Below are 22825 nucleotides of genomic sequence, written 5' to 3'. Positions count from 1 at the left end.
TGTATTAGCACTTTAGGTTAGTGGGCTTTTCCCCTCCTGATCCGCTGAGGGAGAGTCATAGTGAGAATAATGCCTCATGCATAGTGATGTCAATGCAGGCCTCATTGAACAGACTGAATGTATCTTTTGTTGAGGATGGGGGATGTTCTAACATGAGTTTAATCATACCTGATATTTTGAAATTTTGCTTTTCTTCCTCTGATTGTGAATTTCTAGTTCCATCCTAGAGAATCCCTGTTTCTTTTAGCTGAAGGACTAAAATTAGTCTGATGGAATGATCATTTGATTCACTTAGACATACGGTAAGCTGTATTTTGGGTAGACGTGAGTAGGGATGGATGTAACACTAAACCATGTTTTGGCATTTATAATAATGTACCTACCTTCCCCCCACCTTACAACCCACTTTCCTCCAGTAATGAGACGAGTGGCAGATTCCATTTCGAAACCCTAAACTGTGGTTTAGCTTAACTGCGGCTGGTTAAAACAATGGTTTAGCATTATGTCCAAACCAACATGGTGGATTGTAAACATTTGACTGCTAAGGCCTTAGAATGAAATTAATTTTTTGTCCAGTCTAAAACTCTTAGGCTCTGGTCATACCAAGGATAGATTCAGCGACTGGCTTTGAACAGTTTCACTCTTCATCTGAATAATGCCTCCACCTTTGAACATGGAGCTAGTTTTTAAAGATGGATACTGATGGCAGGAAAATGGCACTCGTATCGGGAATCTGTTTATAGCTTCATGTTGATGTATGGTACCATTCCGAATTAATTTAAGGAGATGAGACAAGAGCAAGAGTGAAAACAAGTAAATGGATTTTTTTTTTCTAGAAAGAGGAGTTTTGTGACCAAAGCGGAATTGCTAAAGTGAGATGCGATTGTGATATTTCAGTGCTTTGATGTTGGTTTATATGTATAAAAGGCAGCAGCTGATGCCATAATACTGCCTGTCCTTTGATTTGCTACCGTAGTATTACTGTCACACTAAGGGACTGTGGCCAGTCTGTGTTTTACTTTACTTGACCCGAAGGGATTGTGTTCTTGTAGGAAAGCAATGCAAATAGTTTCTGGTAGTTGGGGTGGCTTCACTCAATAAAGGTAAGTGATGGCCAGGAGGATTTTAAAGGTCATAAGTTTTAGGCAATAAGAAAAGGTCAGTAACTGAGAATTGTTTTCGTATTTTCAAGCAACAAATGGGAGTCATACCTTAACCATTTTTGCCCTTCAATTGGGCAGCTATATTAAAGTAAGAAAAATGAAATAGCAGCCATAAATCTCATGGCACAAAGAAACTTTTTTTTTCTTTTAGAAACAGATCCAAATAACTGCTACCTTTTATATTTTCCAAGGAAATGTTTCTACTGTATATCCCAGTATCCTTTTATGCACTTAGGCTTATTTTCACCTAGCATGCTCTAACCCAATTTAAAACTGCTGTCCCACAAGTGCATTTACTAGGGACAAAGCCCGCTGAACACAGTGGGGTTTACTTGCAAGTAAAGATGTCTATTATTTTGCTGGAAGTGTTTTTGTATTCTGTTTGCCCATGATCTGTCAGCATGCATGAGAGGGCATGCCTTCAGCCAAATTTTATTCAAAAATACAAGGTTTGAGGCAAAAGGTTGCTTCCAGTGCTCTGCAAAAGGTGTTTCAGTGTATCTGAAGAAGTGTGCATGCACATGAAAGCTCATACCAATGACAAACTTAGTTGGTCTCTAAGGTGCTACTGGAAGGAATTTTTTAATTTTGTTTCTACTACACCAGACCAACACGGCTACCTACCTGTGCAAAAGGCGTTTGACTGATGCAGTGGGATTTCCCTTTCCTCTCCCTCTGTGCCCCCCCCAATTTGTTCCAAAGGATCCTCCAATTTTCTGAAGCAGACTGTGAAGATGCGTGGGAAGATGCAGGGGAGATGAGGAGGCAAAGACCCATTGTGCAAGTGGAACAGCAGTGTTGGATACAACCCAACATTTTTACATTACATTACAAGCTGAGGTTCTCAGACTCTGCATATGGGATTCAGCACTGCATGCTTGAATTTTACTCTGCAGATCACTGCTGCAGTTTTCTATTTGGCACATTGTGAGGCAATGTTTTTTACTGTGCAATGAAGTGCTGATTGATTGGTAACACGAATAGTTGCAGTGTCCCTACAGTTTAATATTCTAGGGCTCAGAATGTGGGCCTGGGTGGAAATTGTACATCTAGATACACCCTAAACCCCTGACACTAACAAGCACAACCTAGTAACTGTTCCAGGAAAAAACGGTAAGGGAAGATGTGATTGCTAGACAGTGAAAGATGCATATTCCAATCGCTGCTGAGTTAGCCTAGCAACCACTTGGTATTTTCTCATCACCATAAGAAGGAACTAATTTGTGCATGTCCTCACAATCTCAATGAACACAGAGAGAGGCAGTGGTTTGCAAAGTTACTTCTAGAACCATGACGAAAAAGATGGACAACCCTCTCATCTTGAGAAGGCATCTTGTGATTGCAGGCTGAGAAAGAAACCATTTTGAGTGATGTGATTATTAAACAAAAGATAAGCAAATATAAGAAAATGTGACAAGATTGTATCTCGCTCAAACTGCCAATCTATATGTGTACATAATTTTTTGAGATTGCAAGGAACTTGCAGTGGGGCTAATACCTGTGCAGATTTCCATTGTACAGTGGATTTAGCCACTTATGCAGAGCTCTTTGAAATAAAATAATGTATTTACTCAAATCTAATGCTCACCTTTTTTAGCCAAATTACACTGCAGAAATTAAGGAGTGCATTAGATTTGATGGCACATTTACATTTGCCAGAAAATACTTTTTGGGGTTTCAAGGTTCTGAAAATTGAGGTGTGCATTAGATTCGATGGTGCATTAGACTCGAGTAAATACAGTATAGCAATGGCTGGTAACATGTAAGCATTTTTATGTTGATTAGATACATGAAAAATAAGACATTTTATGCATCAAGATTCCAGGAGTTTGAGCTTGGGCCTGCTGTTTTTCTGGATGCTTCAGTGGAATAGGCTCAGATTGTGGCTCTCAGTGTGCCAGAAAACATTCAGCACACTGGGCTGACATGAGCTGGCAGTCTTGAAATTGATTCAAAATACCTGGCCACCATGCAGAAATTCTTTCTCTCTAAAGCAGCTTAAGTTCATTTCAGCTCATTCAACAAAGTTCGTATGAATCAGCCTTTGATGATGATAATAATAAAAAGTTTGGAAACCACAATTTCAAATAGTGCCTTAGCAGGCAAAATGTATGTGCTGCTTTCAACTAGTCAAAACGGCCTTTGAACAGGAAAAAAAAAGGACAGCTCTGCCTTGCCACACTTTTTGCCCATATTAATGTGACCCAGTTCCCTGCCTGTTGCAAATAGCACGTTTCCCCCTAATATTTATTTGTAACTTATGAATTTGCACTTTTCTGTGAAGTGCACCCTATATATGTTAGATGGGTGGAGAGTGCAAACAGATTTTATTTTTTATGAAGCACCGTGGATTATTTAATAAAATAAGTGGTATGTAAACATTAATGGTGTTTTTTTTTTTTTGATATTGCAAATCTGCATGCAAGGTAGTTGATTCTGTGCACTTTCAAAAACTACTGTATGTTATTTGTCAATAAATGTACATTGAATGCTACCTTCTAGAAAACTATTAATGTAACACTTAAAGGTATATTTTTATCCAGAATATTTTCGTGCAATTGATAGTTCTTATGGAATGTATGACAATAGAGAAGTTAATTGCAAGTTAACAATTGTATGTTGTGTTTATTACCTTGTTTGTAAATTGTGCTTTAACAGTTGCCTCTTTTACACAATCAGATTTATTTTCTTTGCACTGTTGCAGTTTGACCATCTTCTCTGGTTCAGCCAGGTGGTTATTTCTAGATTTATAACCTTGGGTGTCTTGAAGTATTGGGTGCTTAAGATCATTTGTGCCCAGTAGGCTAACCCTGGAATGTTATGATCTGAGTGGGTTCTCAGGTGTAGGAAGCATATTGATATGGGCAAAAATCTGCCTTTATTCCCTTATTGGGTTCTCCATCGGTTGGAGAATATAACAGAGGCCAACCAGAGAAGTTTGAGAAGCAAAGCCTTTATTTTCGCTGTTGCAACAGGGTCCTTCCTCTCATGCAGGAGAACAAGGAAGGAACCCCAAACAAAGATGTCTTGCCCTTAAAAAGAAATTTGAAATTGGTTTCAGCCCACCCCCCAGAAGCATCATCCATATGTCACAGAAGGGGTGTAGCCCAAGACCCCCCCCCCTCCCTAGATTCATCATAGGTACATCATGAACGGGGAGGTCTGGTGGCAGTAATCTGAGCAGTCTGGACCCTGCCCCCTGCCCCCAAAACCTAATCAACAAAATTGAGAGATATTTACATTTCCCTGTTTCCCAGCCAAGTTAATCACACCCTTTTGTCTGGCACCCAGGTATCAGGATGCCAGGGATTATCACTTTAATTCCTGAGACAATGAGAAGGTTCCCCCCACCCCCTTCTTCCTTGCAGAGGAACACCTGGTCAGAGAGAGAGTCAAAATGGTGTCAGAAAGGCCTGTCTTCCTGTGCTGCTTCAGACATGTGCCTGTACTGTACATTCATGTACATGTTTTATGAACAATTATTATTATATATATATATATATATATATATATATATATATATAACCTCAAAATTCTTATAACAATATGATATCACTTTCTGAGGGTGGAGAGACCACTGGTTTCAGAGACCCGATACTGGCCTCACTTTCCCCACCACCCCAGAAACATCCATGGATTTTGCCCCACAAATGTTATCATCATTTGCTTCCCTCCCATTGAAACTGGAAAAAAAAATGAAAAGGAGGATTTCAAGGGTGCTACTTTTATCTTCCAGGGCTTTTGAAGGCCAGTTGTTGTAGTTCAATTCAATTTCAACACCTTTATTGGCATATATATAAAATATAAAAACAAAGACAAAACATATAAAACATATAGGACATTAGTATAAATAGTAATTTATACATTAGTATAAATAGTAGTTAAATTTAACAGCCATCCCTGCCATTAGGCAGAGTGAGGCTGCTGCATCAGGTGACAGATGCTGGAAGGCAGGGATTGATGGTGAGTGTTGGAGGACAGCTCTGTGTGTCATATAGCCTGCCCTGTATCCTGTAAGCTGCCTTGTTGGCTGCAGGTGTGTTGGAGGAACTGGCCCATTAGCAGTGTGGAGGTGAGATTCATCTGTTAGTCTGGTTGGCTTCTGTATGTGGGATGGTGGTGGTGGTGGGTTGTTCCTGTTTTATTTTGTCCTAGCCAGCAAAATATATTGAGACACCTCTATCTGGGACGCCCTGTGGGTCAGACGTTTGAGTCCCACTCTGCACAGACTATCTCTTATTTCCCCACATCTCTGTAACATGCAGACCAACTCTTGGTGGCATCCTGCAGATAGATGGATGTGAGGGACAGCTACGAGAAACACATTCTGGAACATGAACTTTGGCACAGACTACTTTACCCCAGGCGGCCTTTAGGTTTGTCTTCAGCTATCCTATGAATGAATAATTGGAATTAATAGTTAACTGGAAAGTCAAGAAGATTTTTAGGTTTAAGGATGAAGGACAATCTCCTGTAGCCTCTCTCTCTCTCATCTCAAACCTCCTGAAATGCTGCTGCTTCCCCCTAGCCACATGACTCCACCTATCAGAAACTCTTGCTGTCATTCCTAAAACCCCACAAATATTCATGTAAGTTCTATCCATCTTCACCCCTGCAATGTACCAGCCTCACTTTTACATCTTAAAGGCTGAACCTGAGAGATGTGCACAAGTTTAATGTTGTTAACCAGTAACATTTCTGCAGGGTATGTGACTGGGTGTCACCTTTCACACAGTTCCTGAGGATGCTTAGTTCTATTAGTTTAATACCCTACCTCGTTGGAAATATGGTACTGTTGATTTGCTCCAGGCTGGTGCAAGAGACCTGTAGTTAGATGCACCCTGGTATAAATTCAGTGTACGTTTTTAAGGAGTGTGACACACATGAGCCTCAGGAATGTTACATGGCTTGCCATAGTTTGGGCATCACTTCATTAGTTCTCTCCATTTCCAAAGTTGCCAGTGAATGCCAGTCTTTATTTACCCAAAACATCACCACCCACACATAAGAGGAAGGTATCAGTGCACTCAAGAGAAACTCAATATTTGCAAAAGTACAGAAAATATTTAGGTGCAGGGGAGCTTAATGGGGAGATTCCAAAACCTGCCCAGTACGGACTAAGCCGCTCATCCATGGAATACTGATTGACATCCTTGGATTATTATTTTTTTGTGGGAAAATGGTCGGAGGGGGAATGGATTGGAATATCCTGGGGAAAAGCACAGCAGACTGAGTAGGCGCATGCCACATTGGAACATTTTGTTACAAGTCCAGCTTGTTTAAGTTCCAGCATCAGCTGGAAATGCTTTTTTCTGTTTTGACAGGCGGACGTTCAATGCCTCACAGAGGCGATTGGTCTGAAACAGCTGTTCTATCAAGTGCACACACATGTGAGTGTGCACACGCATGCATAGGACACAGGAGCCCCACACTTTCAGCCCCTGCAGCCGCAGTCTTCTCTTTCTCAGCATCATCATCCACTGAGAAGAACGGTGCATCTAGTACGGCTTTGTAGCCTTTGGTTTCTCATGAGTGAATGAATTTCTGCATGAGTTTGTGGATAACTAGCTAGGAGCTTTGCAAGCTCCCTACTTTTAATTAAGACACATGTATAAATTATGTGTTCCACACTCAACAGCCTGAGGGAAACGCTACCTCTGGAAGAACTAATGTTGTTGTTCAGTCGTTTAGTCGTGTCCGACTCTTCGTGACCCCATGGACCATAGCACGCCAGGCACTCCTGTCTTGCACTGCCTCCCGCAGTTTGGTCAAACTCATGTTCGTAGCTTCGAGAACACTGTCCAACCATCTCGTCCTCTGTCGTCCCCTTCTCCTAGTGCCCTCCATCTTTCCCAACATCAGGGTCTTTTCCAAGGATTCTTCTCTTCTCATGAGGTGGCCAAAGTATTGGAGCCTCAGCTTCACGATCTGTCCTTCCAGGGAGCACTCAGGGCTGATTTCCTTAAGAATGGATAGGTTTGATCTTCTAGCAGTCCATGGGACTCTCAAGAGTCTCCTCCAGCACCATAATTCAAAAGCATCAATTCTTCGGCGATCAGCCTTCTTTATGGTCCAGCTCTCACTTCCATACATCACTACTGGGAAAACCATAGCTTTAACTATACGGACCTTTGTCGGCAAGGTGATGTCTCTGCTTTTTAAGATGCTGTCTAGGTTTGTCATTGCTTTTCTCCCAAGAAGCAGGCGTCTTTTAATTTCGTGACTGCTGTCACCATCTGCAGTGATCAAGGAGCCCAAGAAAGTAAAATCTCTCACTGCCTCCATTTCTTCCCCTTCTATTTGCCAGGAGGTGATGGGACCAGTGGCCATGATCTTGGTTTTTTTGATGTTGAGCTTCAGACCATATTTTGCGCTCTCCTCTTTCACCCTCATTAAAAGGTTCTTTAATTCCTCCTCGCTTTCTGCCATCAAGGTTGTGTCATCTGCATATCTGAGGTTGTTGATATTTCTTCCGGCAATCTTAATTCCGGCTTGGGATTCATCTAGTCCAGCCTTTCGCATGATGAATTCTGCATATAAGTTAAATAAGCAGGGAGACAATATACAACCTTGTCGTACTCCTTTCCCAATTTTGAACCAATCAGTTGTTCCATATCCAGTTCTAACTGTAGCTTCTTGTCCCACATAGAGATTTCTCAGGAGACAGATGAGGTGATCAGGCACTCCCATTTCTTTAAGAACTTGCCATAGTTTGCTGTGGTCGACACAGTCAAAGGCTTTTGCATAGTCAATGAAGCAGAAGTAGACGTTTTTCTGGAACTCTCTAGCTTTCTCCATAATCCAGCGCATGTTTGCTATTTGGTCTCTGGTTCCTCTGCCCTTTCGAAATCCAGCTTGCACTTCTGGGAGTTCTCGATCCACATACTGCCTAAGTCTGCCTTGTAGAATTTTAAGCATAACCTTGCTAGCGTGTGAAATGAGCGCAATTGTGCGGTAGTTGGAGCATTCTTTGGCACTGCCCTTCTTTGGAATTGGGATGTAGACTGATCTTCTCCAATCCTCTGGCCATTGCTGAGTTTTCCAAACTTGCTGGCATATTGGGTGTAGCACCTTAACAGCATCATCTTTTAAGATTTTAAATAGTTCAGCTGGAATATCATCACTTCCACTGGCCTTGTTATTAGCAGTGCTTTCTAATCCCCTTCATGGATCAATGCCTTGTCGTGGCGAAGGGGCTTGAATAACTCAGAGAAGCTATGAGCTATGCCATGCAGGGCCACCCAAGATGGACAGGTCATAGTGGAGAGTTTTGACTAAACGTGATCCACCTGGAGAAGGAACTGGCAAGCCACTCCAGTATCCCTGCCAAGAAAACTCCATGGACAAAGACAACAGGCATATAAAAGTTATGACGCTGGAAGATGAGCCCCTCAGGTCGGAAGGCGTCCAACATGCTACTGAGGAAGAGCGGAGGACAAGTACAAGTAGATTCAGAGCTGATGAAGCGGCTGGGCCAAAGCCGAAAGGATGCTCAGTTGTGGATATGCCTGGAAGCGAAAGGAAAGTCCGATGCTGTAAAGAAAAAATATTGCATAGGAACCTGGAATGGAAGAACTAATATATGTTTGTAAAACTATACCATCACAATCTTTTACGGAAACCTCTAAGGCAGGCTTCCACAACCTCAGCCCTCCAGGTGTTTTTGGCCTACAACTACCATGATCCTTAGCTAGCAGGACCAGTTGTCAGGGATGATGGGAATTGTAGTCTCAAAACATCTGGAGGGCTGAGGTTGAGGAAGCCTGCTCTGAGGAGCTGGTTTCATTCTCCGATGCATCAGTTTCAAATAGGCTTTGTTGTTCTCTGATTCTTGCCATGCCATTGTTCATACATTACGTCCCAGGTCTCACTAAAGGGGTTTTCACAGCTGTTTATTTGACTCCTAGCATCTCCTTGCCATGGACTTGTACAAAATGCAGGTGTGAACTTCCTTTTCTGGTGGTGGTTTCTTTGGGTTGAAAATCACCAGGGTTGGGGCTGCTTGAGGCTTCCCTGTTCAGCTGAAAGCTGTGGTGTGTGTGTGTACCATTAGAAAAAGGCAGCTCCACAAGTGGCAGATATTTATGGGACATGGCAGGAAATGGTAGCACATTGCTGGAGTTGTGTGGCGCATGGCCTGCCGGGAACCCCTTCGCCTCACCTGCTGTGCTCAGCTTGCTGTGGGGTGGAAGTTGCTGTCCCATCAGAAGTGTCAAGGTAAGATTTGACTCTCAGCCCGTCTGGCTTCAATACATGAAAGAGGTGGGGTACCACCCTGTCCTTTGCCCCTGACAGCAAAACATCTCAGGTCTGTCCTGACTGGGAGCCGGAAATGTTTGAAACCCCACCCCCCCAGCCTTCCACATGCCCAATGCTGCTCAGTGCCCCACACTGGCTGCTTTTTATATTGGGGAAAAGCATGGAATCGCACTCCCCCAAGCTTCTGCATCTTAAACATACACAGATTCAGCAGGTAATGCTTTTCCTTGCCTGGAGGTAACAGTGATGAGAAAGGACTGGCCTCTTAAAATTTCTGCTTCCCATGCATCTTTTTTTACAGCCAGCCTGAAAAAGAGTGGGGAATGCTAAGAGCCACACCACACATTGCTGGGACATGGGATTTCTAGACTAGAAGTTTGTAGATGTTTCAGCAAGCAAAGGAGTCAAACTGAGCAGCACATATTGTTCTCTGACCTTGTACAATCCTGGCTGCTTATAAGGTTACTCCTCCCCAACTTTTCTTGTCCACCAGATGGAGGTTGTTCGTGTCCATGAGTGCAATTTGATATACTGAGAGAAAGAGGAGTGCTTTGGGGAAATACATTAAATATAAGGTAAGTAGATGGGTTATTGCAGGCATCCCCAAACTGCGGCCCTCCAGGTGTTTTGGCCTACAACTCCCATGATCCCTAGCTAACAGGACCAGTGGTCAGGGAAGCTGGGAATTGTAGTCCAAAACATCTGGAGGGCCGAAGTTTGGGGATGCCTGGGTTATTGATTATAATAAAGGTTTGTATCCAGACTTGTGGTGCTCAGAGTTTCACTTGTGCTGCTTTGCTGGAAGGGGAGGCAATTTCTCCTGCTCCCCTTTGACAATTTGCTTTGGAGGGCTTGGGGTCCTCTGCAACAGCCTGGGAGGTGGTACTGGCTCCCTCCTTCCTCTAGTGAGAGTCTCGGCTTGCTTGGATTCCCATTTGCAAATGGGAGGTGACGTCCAGGTCTAACTCTCTATAAAAACAAATGCAACAGCAGACACTGGTATATAACCATAACTTGCATATCTCAGCAGGTTTGGAGCCCCTGCAGGAAAGGCACATCACTTGAAAAGTGATGCAGCTGATCAGATCAAACACTGCATAGCTTCACCAATAATCCTGAGATTCAGAAGGCAGCAAGATTTGTAAGTAAAAGTGGGGCAGTCCCCTACAGAAGGAGCCTGTTGAGTAAAGTAAAAAATAAATGCAGGGATGTTTTTAAATTAAGGTAAGCCTTAATTTTTCAGTGATGTACCTAGCACACTTAGAATAAAGTGGCAAAAATGGAAACTGTGCGAAGCTTGTGTCTTAAATAATTGGAGGAATATAGCAGGACTCTGTGGTGTATGTTGGCAAGTCAAGCAGGGATGGGTGAATCTGTCATTTTTAGTTTCTCTCAGTTTCTTAGTTTTCCCCCAGTCTTAAGTTTAGCTCTCCACTTTTCCACATCAGTTAGCAATTCTTTTTGAAAAAAGTCCTGATGAAAATTCATCAGCATTTTTTTTTGTGGATCTCCCCTAACACACACATTTTTGTATGTCAATATATCTAATATAATGGATTGTTGTATATTATTTTGACTAATACATACATTTACATTGCTACAAACTAGTAGACTGCCTTCTTTTTAGAAGGCAATGCAAAACTTTTCTGAACCGAAACAGCTTCAGAGGATCTCTGCGATCAATATTGCTTTTACTAGATGTAAAGCAAAGTTTATAAGTGATTTTACTTTATTGTTTGAGTCCACCCCTGCCGCTAAAAAAGAAACAAAAAACAAAACAGAAAATGAAGTTTGTGGACACTGATCAGACAGGGAAGATGTAAATGTAATATAAAGATACATCAAATTAACAGTGCTTTTCTTTTACAGATAGCTGGGGAAGGAATGGAAAAACAAATCAGGTAACATTTTAAGAAATACTATATAATAGCATGTTAACAAAAAGGAATACTGATGGTAAGTCCAATCCTTCAGTATATGCCACTTTATTCAGCTCCATGTTATCTATTTACAGGTTGTTTTTGACTGATAACAAGACGTGAGGTAAAAAAAAAATTGAGGTATTTATATGAGTACATTAAAAACACACACACAATGTCCATATTGACTTAACAATGGCAATGTAACACTTAATGAAAACATGGTAGTGTTCTTCTGATAGATAAGATTAATACTCATTTTAAAAAAGAAAACATAGTATTTCACAGATACATGGTTGCTAGATGGCACAAGCATATCTACTTGACTTCTTCTATCTCTAAACATGGGAACCAAATGGAATTGTAGCAATAGTCTGAGGCAGGGCTATCCAAGGGACCCCCCTCCAGATGCCGTTGACTGCAACTCCCATCTTCCCCAACTATGACTAAACTGGCTGGGGGCTGACAGACATTGTTGTCCACAAGAAATGGGGAGTACCTCATTGCTTACCCCTGATCTGAGGCAAAGGGAGATGATCCATGTCTCCCCAAACCCAAGTTTTCCTGACCCTATCCAAACATTTAATCCACAGAACTCCACAGCAAAGTGAAATGTTAAAGCCCAATTTCTACTTCGCTGCTCTACCATACGAGAGAAAAAGAGAGGGAGACTTATCGGGGCTGATGACTCCCTCTTTGTCCATTCCTAGATGGTTATGAAATAAAATTTTATTTCAGCCAGGTTTTAATCGTACTATCTATTATTTGTTGGAATTATACTTTGTGGCTGCAGTTTTTAATGTTTATAATGTATTTATGGTTTGAAACTTTTTGGATGTATTTTTTATCAGGAAATTGTCATATAAATGACACAATGTGAGGAAATATTTTTTGCCCCTTAATCCCCATCTTTCAGCAATTGAGACTTTTGAACATATTTGAACTTTCCATTCAGGACCAGCCCTGAACAAAATGGCTCCCTCCCCATCCCATGTACAAGATGACTATGAGGCTGGCATTTGAATCATACCTCAACACTAGTGATGGGACAACATCCTCTACCTGAACTGAGGACAGCAAAGTAGCTCAGGGCTAGTAAATATAGGTCACACAATCTCTGTCGCATGTCTTGCTACCCCTCCACTCCCCAGGATGTGCTTTCTGGGGTGGCTGCCTCATTCTGCCTAATGGTAGAGCTGGCCATTTCCATTGTTACTGGAATGCTGAGAATTGTAGGGCTGTTGGGTTTTTTATGTCCGGGTCCGTGAGTCAGGACAAATAAAATATAACAACAAAAAATTGCACCTCCCAAAGTGAGGAAAACAAGGTCCAAGAAGTATTTACTGAACATGCTTGGCCTAATTCTGCGTACTATAGCTGGGATTTTTTAAAAATAGCCTTTCCAGTCAATGAGTCAGGAGAAATAAAAGTCAATATTTTCTAGAGCTTACCTCTGCAGAAGCAGCCTTCAGCTTTCACCTCAGCAGCTGCTTCCCGTCCTCACCTCATCCTCCTACAACTTAATAAGTTTGTGGAAGTGTGGAGGAGGGAAACAGGCTGATGAGCGGAGACAAAATACCAAGGGGCTGACTCAACCAGGAATTACTTGAGTACTACTAACTTTCTTGACTCCCTTCCTCAAAAATTATCATTCATCCCTACTGATTGTACAGGTGTAGGAAAGACTGGGTAAGGGGTTGAATTGGTGTTATGTCATTTTTGGATGATCTTGGTGTATGATGGATCTGCCATTTTCATCTAGGTTTGAAAAAGTTTGAAAAAGTTGGTGCCAGTTTACGGCACCAACTTTCTGGCTTGTACTGTAGGCCTAAATCAGTCTTCTCCAACCTGGTGGAGTGCCAACTGAAAACCCAAAAGCATGGCCAATGGTCCAACGATGTTGGGGAAGGTTGGTGAAAATTACAGTGGTACCTCGATTTCCGAAGGTTTCGACTTATGAAGTCGGCAAACCCGGAAGTATTTTCGCCCCGCGCACGTTCTGCGCATGTGCAAAGCGCTAAATCGCGCTTCGTGCATGTGCAAAATGGACGTTTCGACTTACAAAGAGCGCCGCGGAACGGATCGCCTTCGGAAGTCGAGGTACCACTGTATATATTTTACTAGATAACCCGGTCATGCGTTGCTGTGGTTTATTTATTTATTTATTGTGAGTATTGATGCCATTTGTATGTTGAATGGTTATGGTTGCGTACCTTTTGTTTGCTTAATTTTCGGATGTAATTTGCTTTTCCGGATATATTAATTTTGTCCTTGGATTTGTTGTTTTAATTATTTTTGTTGTCTTATGATCGTTTGATCTTGTTTAGTTGGTTGTATTTTTTTCCTGTTTTTTTTTAAAGTTGGTTATGTCCTTGGATGCTGTTTTATTTCTGGTGTGACATTTTCTGCAAATAATTTGATAAGTTGTTGTATTGCTTTGGTTTAATGTTGATTTTTAGTTGTGCTCCGTTTTTTGGTTTTTTGTTTGTTCTTAATTGAATTATAAAACTTGAAGGTAGACTACATTTTTTGTGGTGTCATTGTTTTCGTAGATAATTAAGTTTTGTGGGTTACCAACTCTGTAGCATGCTACATATAGTTGTCCATGAGAGAAGCAATCTGTTTCTAGATGTATACTGCAGCAGTTCAAAGTTTGTCCTTGGGATTTGTTGATAAGTCATTGCAAATGCTAATCTTATTGGAAATTGTAATCTTCTAAATTGGAATGGTATATCTGATGGTATTATTGGTATTCGAGGAATGAGTATATCTTCATTTGTGAAAGGTCCTGTTATGATTGTTGCTTCAATAATGTTTGGCATTATTGATTGTGAGGTGAACACCGTTGCAAAGTTTTGGTTGGTTGATGTTACGTGACATAATAATTGGGGACCAATTTTTAGTTATAGTAAGTGTGGTGGAATTTCTGGTAGATCACGTGAATTTAAGAATTCTGTAGGGTAACTTACAGCTTCATCTGTTCCTACAACGGTGTCAATAGACTTGTATGCAATTGTTTCTGTTGGAATGTTTGATTGTATTTGATGGTTTAGTTCATAGACATATTTGTTTTTGGGTGCTAAAATTGCTCGTCCACTAAGCCAATTTTGATTTTTGTAATTGTTTACTATGTTTGGGAATACTTTTCCTATTAATTCTTCTTTTGATGTTATCAAAGTGCAGAAGTTTTTAGGAAATGTTATTCGTTTAGAGGTGTTATCTAATGGAATTGTTCGGTTTCCAATATCCAGTAATTGTTTTGAGAAGATTTCCGTTGTTTTAGCATTTTGTTGGTTTACTCGCATATTGGTAGTTAAATGTAATGTTTGAACATGTTGCCACAAATTGGAGTATTTTAGTGAAGCATTTATTTCGTCTGCTGGTGTTGATCGTGGGATGACTGGTAAGGTTTGTCTGAAATCACCTGAAAGTAAGATTAAGGCACTTCCAAATGGTTTGTTGTTTCCACGTAAATCTTGTAGGGTGCGGTCTAGAGCCTCAAGAGATTTTGTGTGTGCCATTGTGCATTCATCCCAAACTATAATTTTGCATGCTTGTAAAATTTTAGCCATTCCTGATGTTTTGGAAATGTTACATATTGGAGTTTCTATGGATTGTATATTTAATGGTAGTTTTAAAGTGGAATATGCAGTTCTTCCACCTGGTAGTAGAGTTGCAGCTATTCCGGATGATGCCAGAGCTAATGCTATGTCATTTGTGGATCTAATTGAGGAGAGAATTAATTTAATGAGAAACATTTTTCCGGTTCCTCCTGGTGCGTCCAAGAAAAAAAATTGCCATACGGCTTCATTACTGCCGATGTATCTTCCAGTTTGATATTGTGTAATTTCATCAATATTTATGATTGCATCCGTATTTTGTTTTTCTTTTTGTATTGTGAAAACTGCCCTTTATTGACATATTTGCAAATGTATTTGATGGATTTTACGGAGTTGCAGTATTCAACATTTATGTGTGCTTTGTATGTTTTAGATAGTAATGGTGAATACGGGACAACCCATCGATTATCTATATCAATGTCTATTTTTTTGTTTTTGTTTAGTGAAGAAATTTCCACCATCTTCTGGTGATCTTCATCTGTATAATGGATATCCATCATTTCCTGTAATTGTGTTTGCAGCAAATGGTCGGGGATAGTGTTTTGAGCATTTTCCATCTTTCATGCATGGAGAATTTGGGTTGATTGTACCGCAAGGTCCATGGATCATATTTTTAGTTACAACTTCTTGTAAACCATTATCTATGGTGACATTGGGGATTCCAGCAGAGATGACATTGTCAATTTCTTCTGAAGTAATTTTATTGTAAAGCCATACTAAAATATGTGCCATGTGGCAATCCTCTTTTTTGCCATTCTACTGAGTACATCCAGCAGTGCACAGATCCGAAGACTTCATGCTTTATGATGAAATCAATCAGTGATTTTAATTTTTGTTGGAAAACTTGTGCTGTAATGTCTGTCAATGTTTTTTTGGTTTGGATGCAGCAGTTTTTTTATTTCGTCCCAAGTTGGATTACATGTAAATGTTATAAACAGGTCTGGGCGACCGCAGTGGCGTACATATGCAATTGCGTCTTGAACATATTCATGCATATGGCGTGGACTACCTGTATATGTGGATGGTAGAATGGTTAGTTTTCCAATTGCACTTGTATTGCCATCATTTTGAATAGCATCTCGTAAATGAATGTATTGCTCTGAATGCAGTTTTTTTAAAAATTTAAGCATATGAATAGTAAACGCTCTGTTTCAATTTTAGCATACATATCAACGATATATTGATGAATCAGCTGTTGATATTTTAGAAGTTGATTGGCTTCATTATCTCTAATCATTATTTGGTATGAGTAGGTAGTAGTGATTGAATTTATCATTTTAATGTTAAAGTGATATCCATCAGCACTATCCCCCCAAAATGAGTGGGTATTGGAGTGCGTCATAGCATCAATGTGTCTCAGAAACATTTGTTAATGTATTGTTTCTTCGTTGAAGTACAATATCTCTTGGTTGGAACTGGTCTCCCACAATAACAATGGCAACTTCATCAATATGAGGTGAATTAAATCTTCTTACATGTTGCCCAGTAGGTGTTTTGTCTGCATGGATAACAATTTTGTGAGTATCGGATGGCATCTTCTCTAGTGCTGTTTTAAACAAACTTATTAAATGGTTTTTTTCATGAAGATTATTAAGTTGGGCAATGATTGTTTTTTCCACGTTGGTAGAAATTTCACAATGTGTCTGTTGGAGGGACTTGTATGTACAGCATGGAAATACCACATGACATGCTTTTGGGCTTTCTAGTTTCTAGACTTCTTACAGGTGTTGCATGCAAGCTAAGGCCATGATGAAAATGAGGGGGGGGGGGAAACCCCTTAGTGTACTTTTGGTAAGGCTGGGCCAGTTGCGGCCTGTGAGGAGCGGTGGCATCACTGCTATGCAGGGACAATGGGAAGAGCCTCGCTGCCTCAACTCGCGCCCTCCTATTAAGTGACAGTGATGCTGCTGGGGGAGAGTCAGGTATTCACATTTGCTGCCGTCCATCAGCCACGACTGGCCCAGGCTCACCAAATTTAAAGTCTACGATCCTGAACCTGAGGTTTTTTCTCCTTCTTTTGGTCTTGGCCTCAGTCTGCATCCCACACTGAGGTGAATATGAGTATGGTTTAATATTAATACCGTGGCTCTTTCTAGAAATGAAGTATTGGGAGAATGGTGCATGGCATCGAGGTTGGAGTTTGTATATCACCTAGACCAGACATTTCCTGAAGCTCCTGTGTGTTGCTCTTATAGGCACAATCCTACAGAGATCACAAAGCTTTAATGTAATCCAGGCAGACTATAGTCACCATAGAATCCCGTGAAAAGCTGTTTCTGCACCATGGTTAAAAACAACCATTGTGTGACAAGGAGAAATCCTTCCCCACTGCCGCATATTGACATGCTGGAAAAAGTTTCATATATTGAATTAATTTGTGCTTGCCAACTCTGCTCTTCAAGGTAAAGAGACCTGACAGGAAAAAGGCAACCCTCTTCTTTCAGGGAAATATACTGTATTCTACTGAATCAAATTCAATGGCACATTTTGATTGACTGAAAACAATGAATTAAAACACTGACAGCACAATGCATGTCATTGCTAAGAGGTAAGGCCCATTGAATTCAATGGGGCCTACTCACAAGTGAGTATGCAATCTGAAAAAAACAACCATGTACCACAATATATAGAAAGTTGGGGTGAATCTGACTAATTCATATGAAAATAACTGCATATTTTAAACTAAATTAGGAACGAAACTGCATTTTGTTCCATGCTAGTTTATTTCCTTTCTTTTAAAAAAGCTCACCCTGTCTCCATAAATTACTTCAAAAAATAATGATTTGCTTTACAACATTTCCCCCTTTTCAGAATGAGAAATAAGTACTCCCTGATTATGTACTGCCAATGGACTCTTAGGCTACCATTCTAGAATACCACCAGCAGCTATTCCTGTTTTCATTCATGAGGAACAAAATGACATCCTGAGGACAGCTGCTATCCTAATGTGCTGACTTGGAAGTTCAGTCCCATTGGAACGGGACAGATTTTCTTCCAAGCCAAGCATTTAGGATCAAGGCCTAAGGCCATCATATGAAAAAGGACCATCCAATGAAGCTGAATGTTTGGAGATTCAGGACAGACAAAAGACAGTACTTTTTCACACAGCACCTAGTTAAACTAAGGATTTTGCTCCCAACAAGAGGCAACGATGGCCACCTAAAAGAGGATGAGACAAATTCGGCAATGATAAGGCTACCAGCCATGGTTAACTGTGTTGCCCCTCCACTGTTGGAGACAGTATGCCTCTGGAGTTTCAGTTGTTGGGACTCACAGGTGGGGAGAATGCTGTCACACTCATGTCCTGTGTGGTGGCATCACAGTCACCGTTGTGAAAACAGGATGCTGGACTAGACGGGCTTTTGGCCTGATCCAGGACGCTCTTCTTGTGTTCTTAAAGGTGCTCCAGAGAAACAGTACTACCTCTTCCCAGAGTTTACCATTGCACTTTTTAAATTTATGACACACATTGTAAGAAGCTTATTTTGTTTAGTAAAAAGCTTATTAAGGCTGTAATCCTTGACACACTTACTTTGGAGTAAGCTCCGTTAACATCAATGAGGCTTTCTTTTGACTAGGCCTGTGTAGGATTGTCCTGTAATACATCTCGTTCCTATTGTGCAGATGGAAACAAAGCTCGGAATAATTTCAAATACAATGGGGACATTAGCTTGTGTTTATATAAGCAATAATTCTAAGTGGGTTGCTTTAAGACTATTATTATTAACAACATCAGCAGCTATATAGATGTTATTATTTCTAATGATCCTAATGTTGTTGGAAACAATGTTTATCTGGCAAAATTGCTGTGTTGCTGGGTATTGTTTTCTTCACACCAGTAGTCCAATTTGTACTTCGTTATAGGCATGCAACATGAGTGCAATACTAGTAGAATATAATGGTTAGCGATGTGCTGGGTTGGCTGTTGCTGTATCCTGAGGTAAAGCTCCATATCAGAGAAAGTTAATCACTGTTATGCCTCATTAAAATCAATGGGGAAACTTAGACAAGTAATGGACAAGGGTTAGCCCAATAATAATAATTTATTATTTGGACCCCGCCCATTAGGCTGGGTTTCCCAAATATGAGCTTGGCCAACTGTATTAATTTGCTAAAATGTTGGGAAATGTTCTATGCCTGTTTTGTGTCCCATCACATGCCCCAGCAATGGGAGCTCAATGCAGTAGAAATCCTTTACTCCCCACTGCACTGAACTTCCTTACCCAGTTGCCTGGCTGTAAAGGGTCTCTCATTTCTCTCTTTGCCTGGCTGTGTTGGCTGTTGCTTCCTTCTCTTTTCTTTCCGGGCTCTTGGAATGCTGGCATAGCACATCTCAGGTGCCAGAGAGTGAATCAAGAGCCTCTGCTTCTGCTGCCATTGGAACAGTTGGAGCCAGGTGAGGGTGTTGGTGGAAGTGAGTTAGAAGTTCTTGTGCGGCTTGGACTATAATCTGAGCTGCAGAGAAAAAACAAAACTATGGGGCCACAATGATTTTTCAAAGACAGTTATGAGCTGCTGAAACAGGGAACTGTAAACTTTGTTTATTACTTATGTATAGGAAAACCCCACAACGCAAAAAGTTATCTGCATGGCTCACTTCAGGGCTATCGCTAGTCATGACCCACTCAAGTTCCATTTGATTTCAATGAAATTTAACCATGAGCAACTTTCTCTGAATTGGGACCCAAAACTTTATGACCTGGGACAGCAAATCTTTGGATAGGATATCAAATGACAAAGCCTTAGACTAAGTACTGTTTGTTATAGTATAGAACAGGCATCCCCAAACTTCGGCCCTCCAGATGTTTTGGACTACAGTTCCCATTATCCCTGACCACTGGTCCTGTTAGCTAGGGATCATGGGAGTTGTAGGCCAAAACATCTGGAGGGCCGCAGTTTGGGGATGTCTGGTATAGAACATCCCTACAGATGTGAAGAGGACTGTTCTGGAGTGACTGATTTGAAGGCCCATCCTTGCACTGTGAGTTTAAGCAACAGTTACTGGATGTGGTAAGTAGCAGTAAGATGTCACATGGGCTCAACAGTTGCTTCACCAGCTGTTCTAAGCACTTCCTTGTTTACCATGGTGTCTAAGGATTAGCCCAACAGTCTTAGCAAATATTCTGAAAACTGCAAATAGTGAGCTTTCAGCTGATCTTGTAACTTCTCTATTCCTTTTTCAAAGATACCTAGCATATATTCTCAGCTGCTGCTTTCTGCAGGCAATTGTAGATTGTTGCCTGCCAATACTATCTGACCAGACTGCTTTCCTGCTGCTCATTGCCTTCTCTCGCCTCTTAGCAGCCCCTTCTCAACCCTGTGTGCCCATCTCTACGCATCTCTTTATATAAGCTTTGCAAACATAGGATCAGCTTAAGTACTCCACTTGGCTGATAGTCACCACGCTGATGATGTCATAGTTTTAACAGTAATAGCAAATGCTGTTTACAAAAGCTGGGAGCTGCTGAGATCTAACAGAATGGAAATCATTCCAAACAGATGCAGGAAGTTTCTTCTAGAAAGTTCTCTCTTATATACAAAACTTATTATATTTACATATGTGTGTGTGTATATATATGTGTATATATATATATATATATAGGCAGATATGATACATAGCAAAGTCTATACAATATTTACATCTCTTATTTACACTTTAAAATAAGCTTCTCAGAAGCTTTTAAATATTACAATTATGCAATGGAAAAGCAATGACCACAGTAAATTTGTGTAGCCTGAAAAAGTTCTTGGACAAATATTCTTCAGTGAAGGAGATTAACAAATACAGGATGGGGCTGGGAGGGTAAGTGGGTGACATTACCAGACCATGGCAGAGCTGCCCAAGCAATCCTTGCTTGGCTATTGCACAAATGTAGGCTAAAATCACCCAGTGGCTCTAGTTTGTCCATGGAACTCCATATAGGTCGGTATCCAGCACTCATATTTTTGTTTCTGGTCCCTCAGCAATCAGCGGTTGAAATGAATTCCTGATATTGGCAACTTCAGCTGCACACAGATGTCCAAAGCCTTTGTTGTACCACTCTAATGAATGACCTCTGGAGGGAGAAAGAGGAAAATTACTGTAAGCATGTTCTTCCCCCAGCCTCATCTTGTTGGTAGGACATAAACACTAAAAAAGCAGGCAAAGGACTCTCATACGCACCACGGTGCTAAACAACGCCCCCAAGGTCACGCCTGAAAATCATGCACTTAAAAACTCCACTACACAGAATAAAATGTACATTTTACCCCTGACACGGAGAAAGGCAGTATGGACAATGTTTAGATTGCTTGGCCCGAGTCCAGGAAACCTGGGTTCAAATCCTGCATCCTGCACATAATACAAAGGTTGAGCGCCTGCATTTCTGCTGTGTGTTTCTGCAATCTCTGAAGAGCATTCACATGTCTGAAAGTAGTCGTAGTAGTCCAAATGTGCAGAAAAAAGATGGAAGCATGCTTTCTATAACCTGTGACATGTTCTTTACACTTCTTGGGTTATCTAGCTGGGCCATTTTCTCATCTTTAAAATGGGAACGGTGGCAGTGTTGTTATGAGGACAAACAAAAACAACTCTGCAGCACTCACATAAATTACTGTCCTGGTCACAAACACATGAGCATGACTTGTTCAGATGAATTCTGTTTTCACAAATGGGTGCAGGGCTGAAGGCAAAAACTATACACTGTAAAATGTTTTGAGAATAATAGCACCAGCTTTACTGCACTGAGTGGAAAGATCAGCTGAAGTGATACATTATTAACAGTTTTCTCAAGAAATCAACACATGGAATCGCGCAGAAGGATGGAGCTTCAAGAGAACTCATCTGTATGCTAAAGTACAGTTTTACCCCAGAAGAGTGTGATTATATATTTATCTCTCAGTGAATTCTAGAACTGTATTTAAATCACAAAGAAGAAATCCCCCACAACTGCTGTTCATTTTATAATCCTCTGAGGATTCAAAATTCAAATTAGATTGTTTAAGCACAAAAGAATACACTAGGGACAGAAGCGCTGAATGACAAATTAGATGAGGAATGGCAAAATCTGTGGCCCTATGGATGTTGCTGGACTCAACTCCTAGCAGCACCTGAAAGTATGGCTAATGGTCAGGCTAATGGTCCAAGCAACTTCTAGAGCAGGCATCCCCAATCTTCGGCCCTCCAGATGTTTTGGACTACAATTCCCATCTTCCCCAACCACTGGTCCTGTTAGCTAGGGATCATGGGAGTTGTAGGCCAAAACATCTGGAGGGCCGCAGTTTGGGGATGCCTGCTCTAGAGGGTCACAGGGTCACTATCCCTGGATTAGATCCTATTCACAGGATTGCAAACACATAACATATGTGCACAAAATCATAGAGAGATGCATGAGCAGGAATGACGCTTGCTTTGCACAGCAGTATATTCATCACCCCTTTCCCACAAGGAGGGCCATTCACACCAAACAGGAGTGGTTGGCAAGGAGGGGAGCCTCCAGGTAGCCACATTGCTGCCTCTTACTGGGAAAGAGAGGAGTGAGGCATCGGGGAGGCTGTGAGCTGAGTGAGAACATCAGCAGAGCCAATCCTGCTGCGGCAACTGCACAGCATTGACCTCCCCACTGCCTCACTCCTCCTAAGAAGCAGTGGCACCCCTCTTGCCTACCAACCACTCTTGGCACTGATGTTTCATGAGACACCCCAGAGTTTTCTTCCATTTGGCTGTCAAGGCGGGTTATAGTCGTCTTCATGTTGCATCATGATGCTCAGTACAGCAACGGAATGGGTCTTATATTGGTATAAAGTAAACTTTTTATTCTAAACTTTTTAGAAACAGGAATATTTGTTCCTCGTGAAATGTTCCTGCTCATTATAATGCGTTCCT

At 41.1% G+C, this 22825-nt stretch overlaps 1 protein-coding gene across 3 annotated transcripts in view; it reads right to left on the bottom strand.

Moving 5' to 3' along the window:
- Nucleotides 1–11391: 11391 nt before the first annotated feature.
- STARD13 (StAR related lipid transfer domain containing 13) overlaps nt 11392–22825 on the bottom strand; it is a 134281-nt gene continuing 122847 nt past the window's right edge. For all 3 annotated transcript variants that reach the window (XM_035115924.2, XM_035115923.2, XM_035115926.2), the window contains exon 14: nt 11392–21017. In XM_035115924.2, the coding sequence (XP_034971815.1) occupies nt 20900–21017 (118 nt within the window). In that variant the 3' untranslated portion in view covers nt 11392–20899. The remainder of the gene's footprint in view (nt 21018–22825) is intronic.

Source organism: Zootoca vivipara, chromosome 4, assembly GCF_963506605.1.
Source record: "Zootoca vivipara chromosome 4, rZooViv1.1, whole genome shotgun sequence".
Classification (NCBI taxonomy): domain Eukaryota; kingdom Metazoa; phylum Chordata; class Lepidosauria; order Squamata; family Lacertidae; genus Zootoca; species Zootoca vivipara.
Note: the sequence above shows the minus strand (reverse complement) of the source record. Positions and strands in the feature narration are given on the sequence as shown.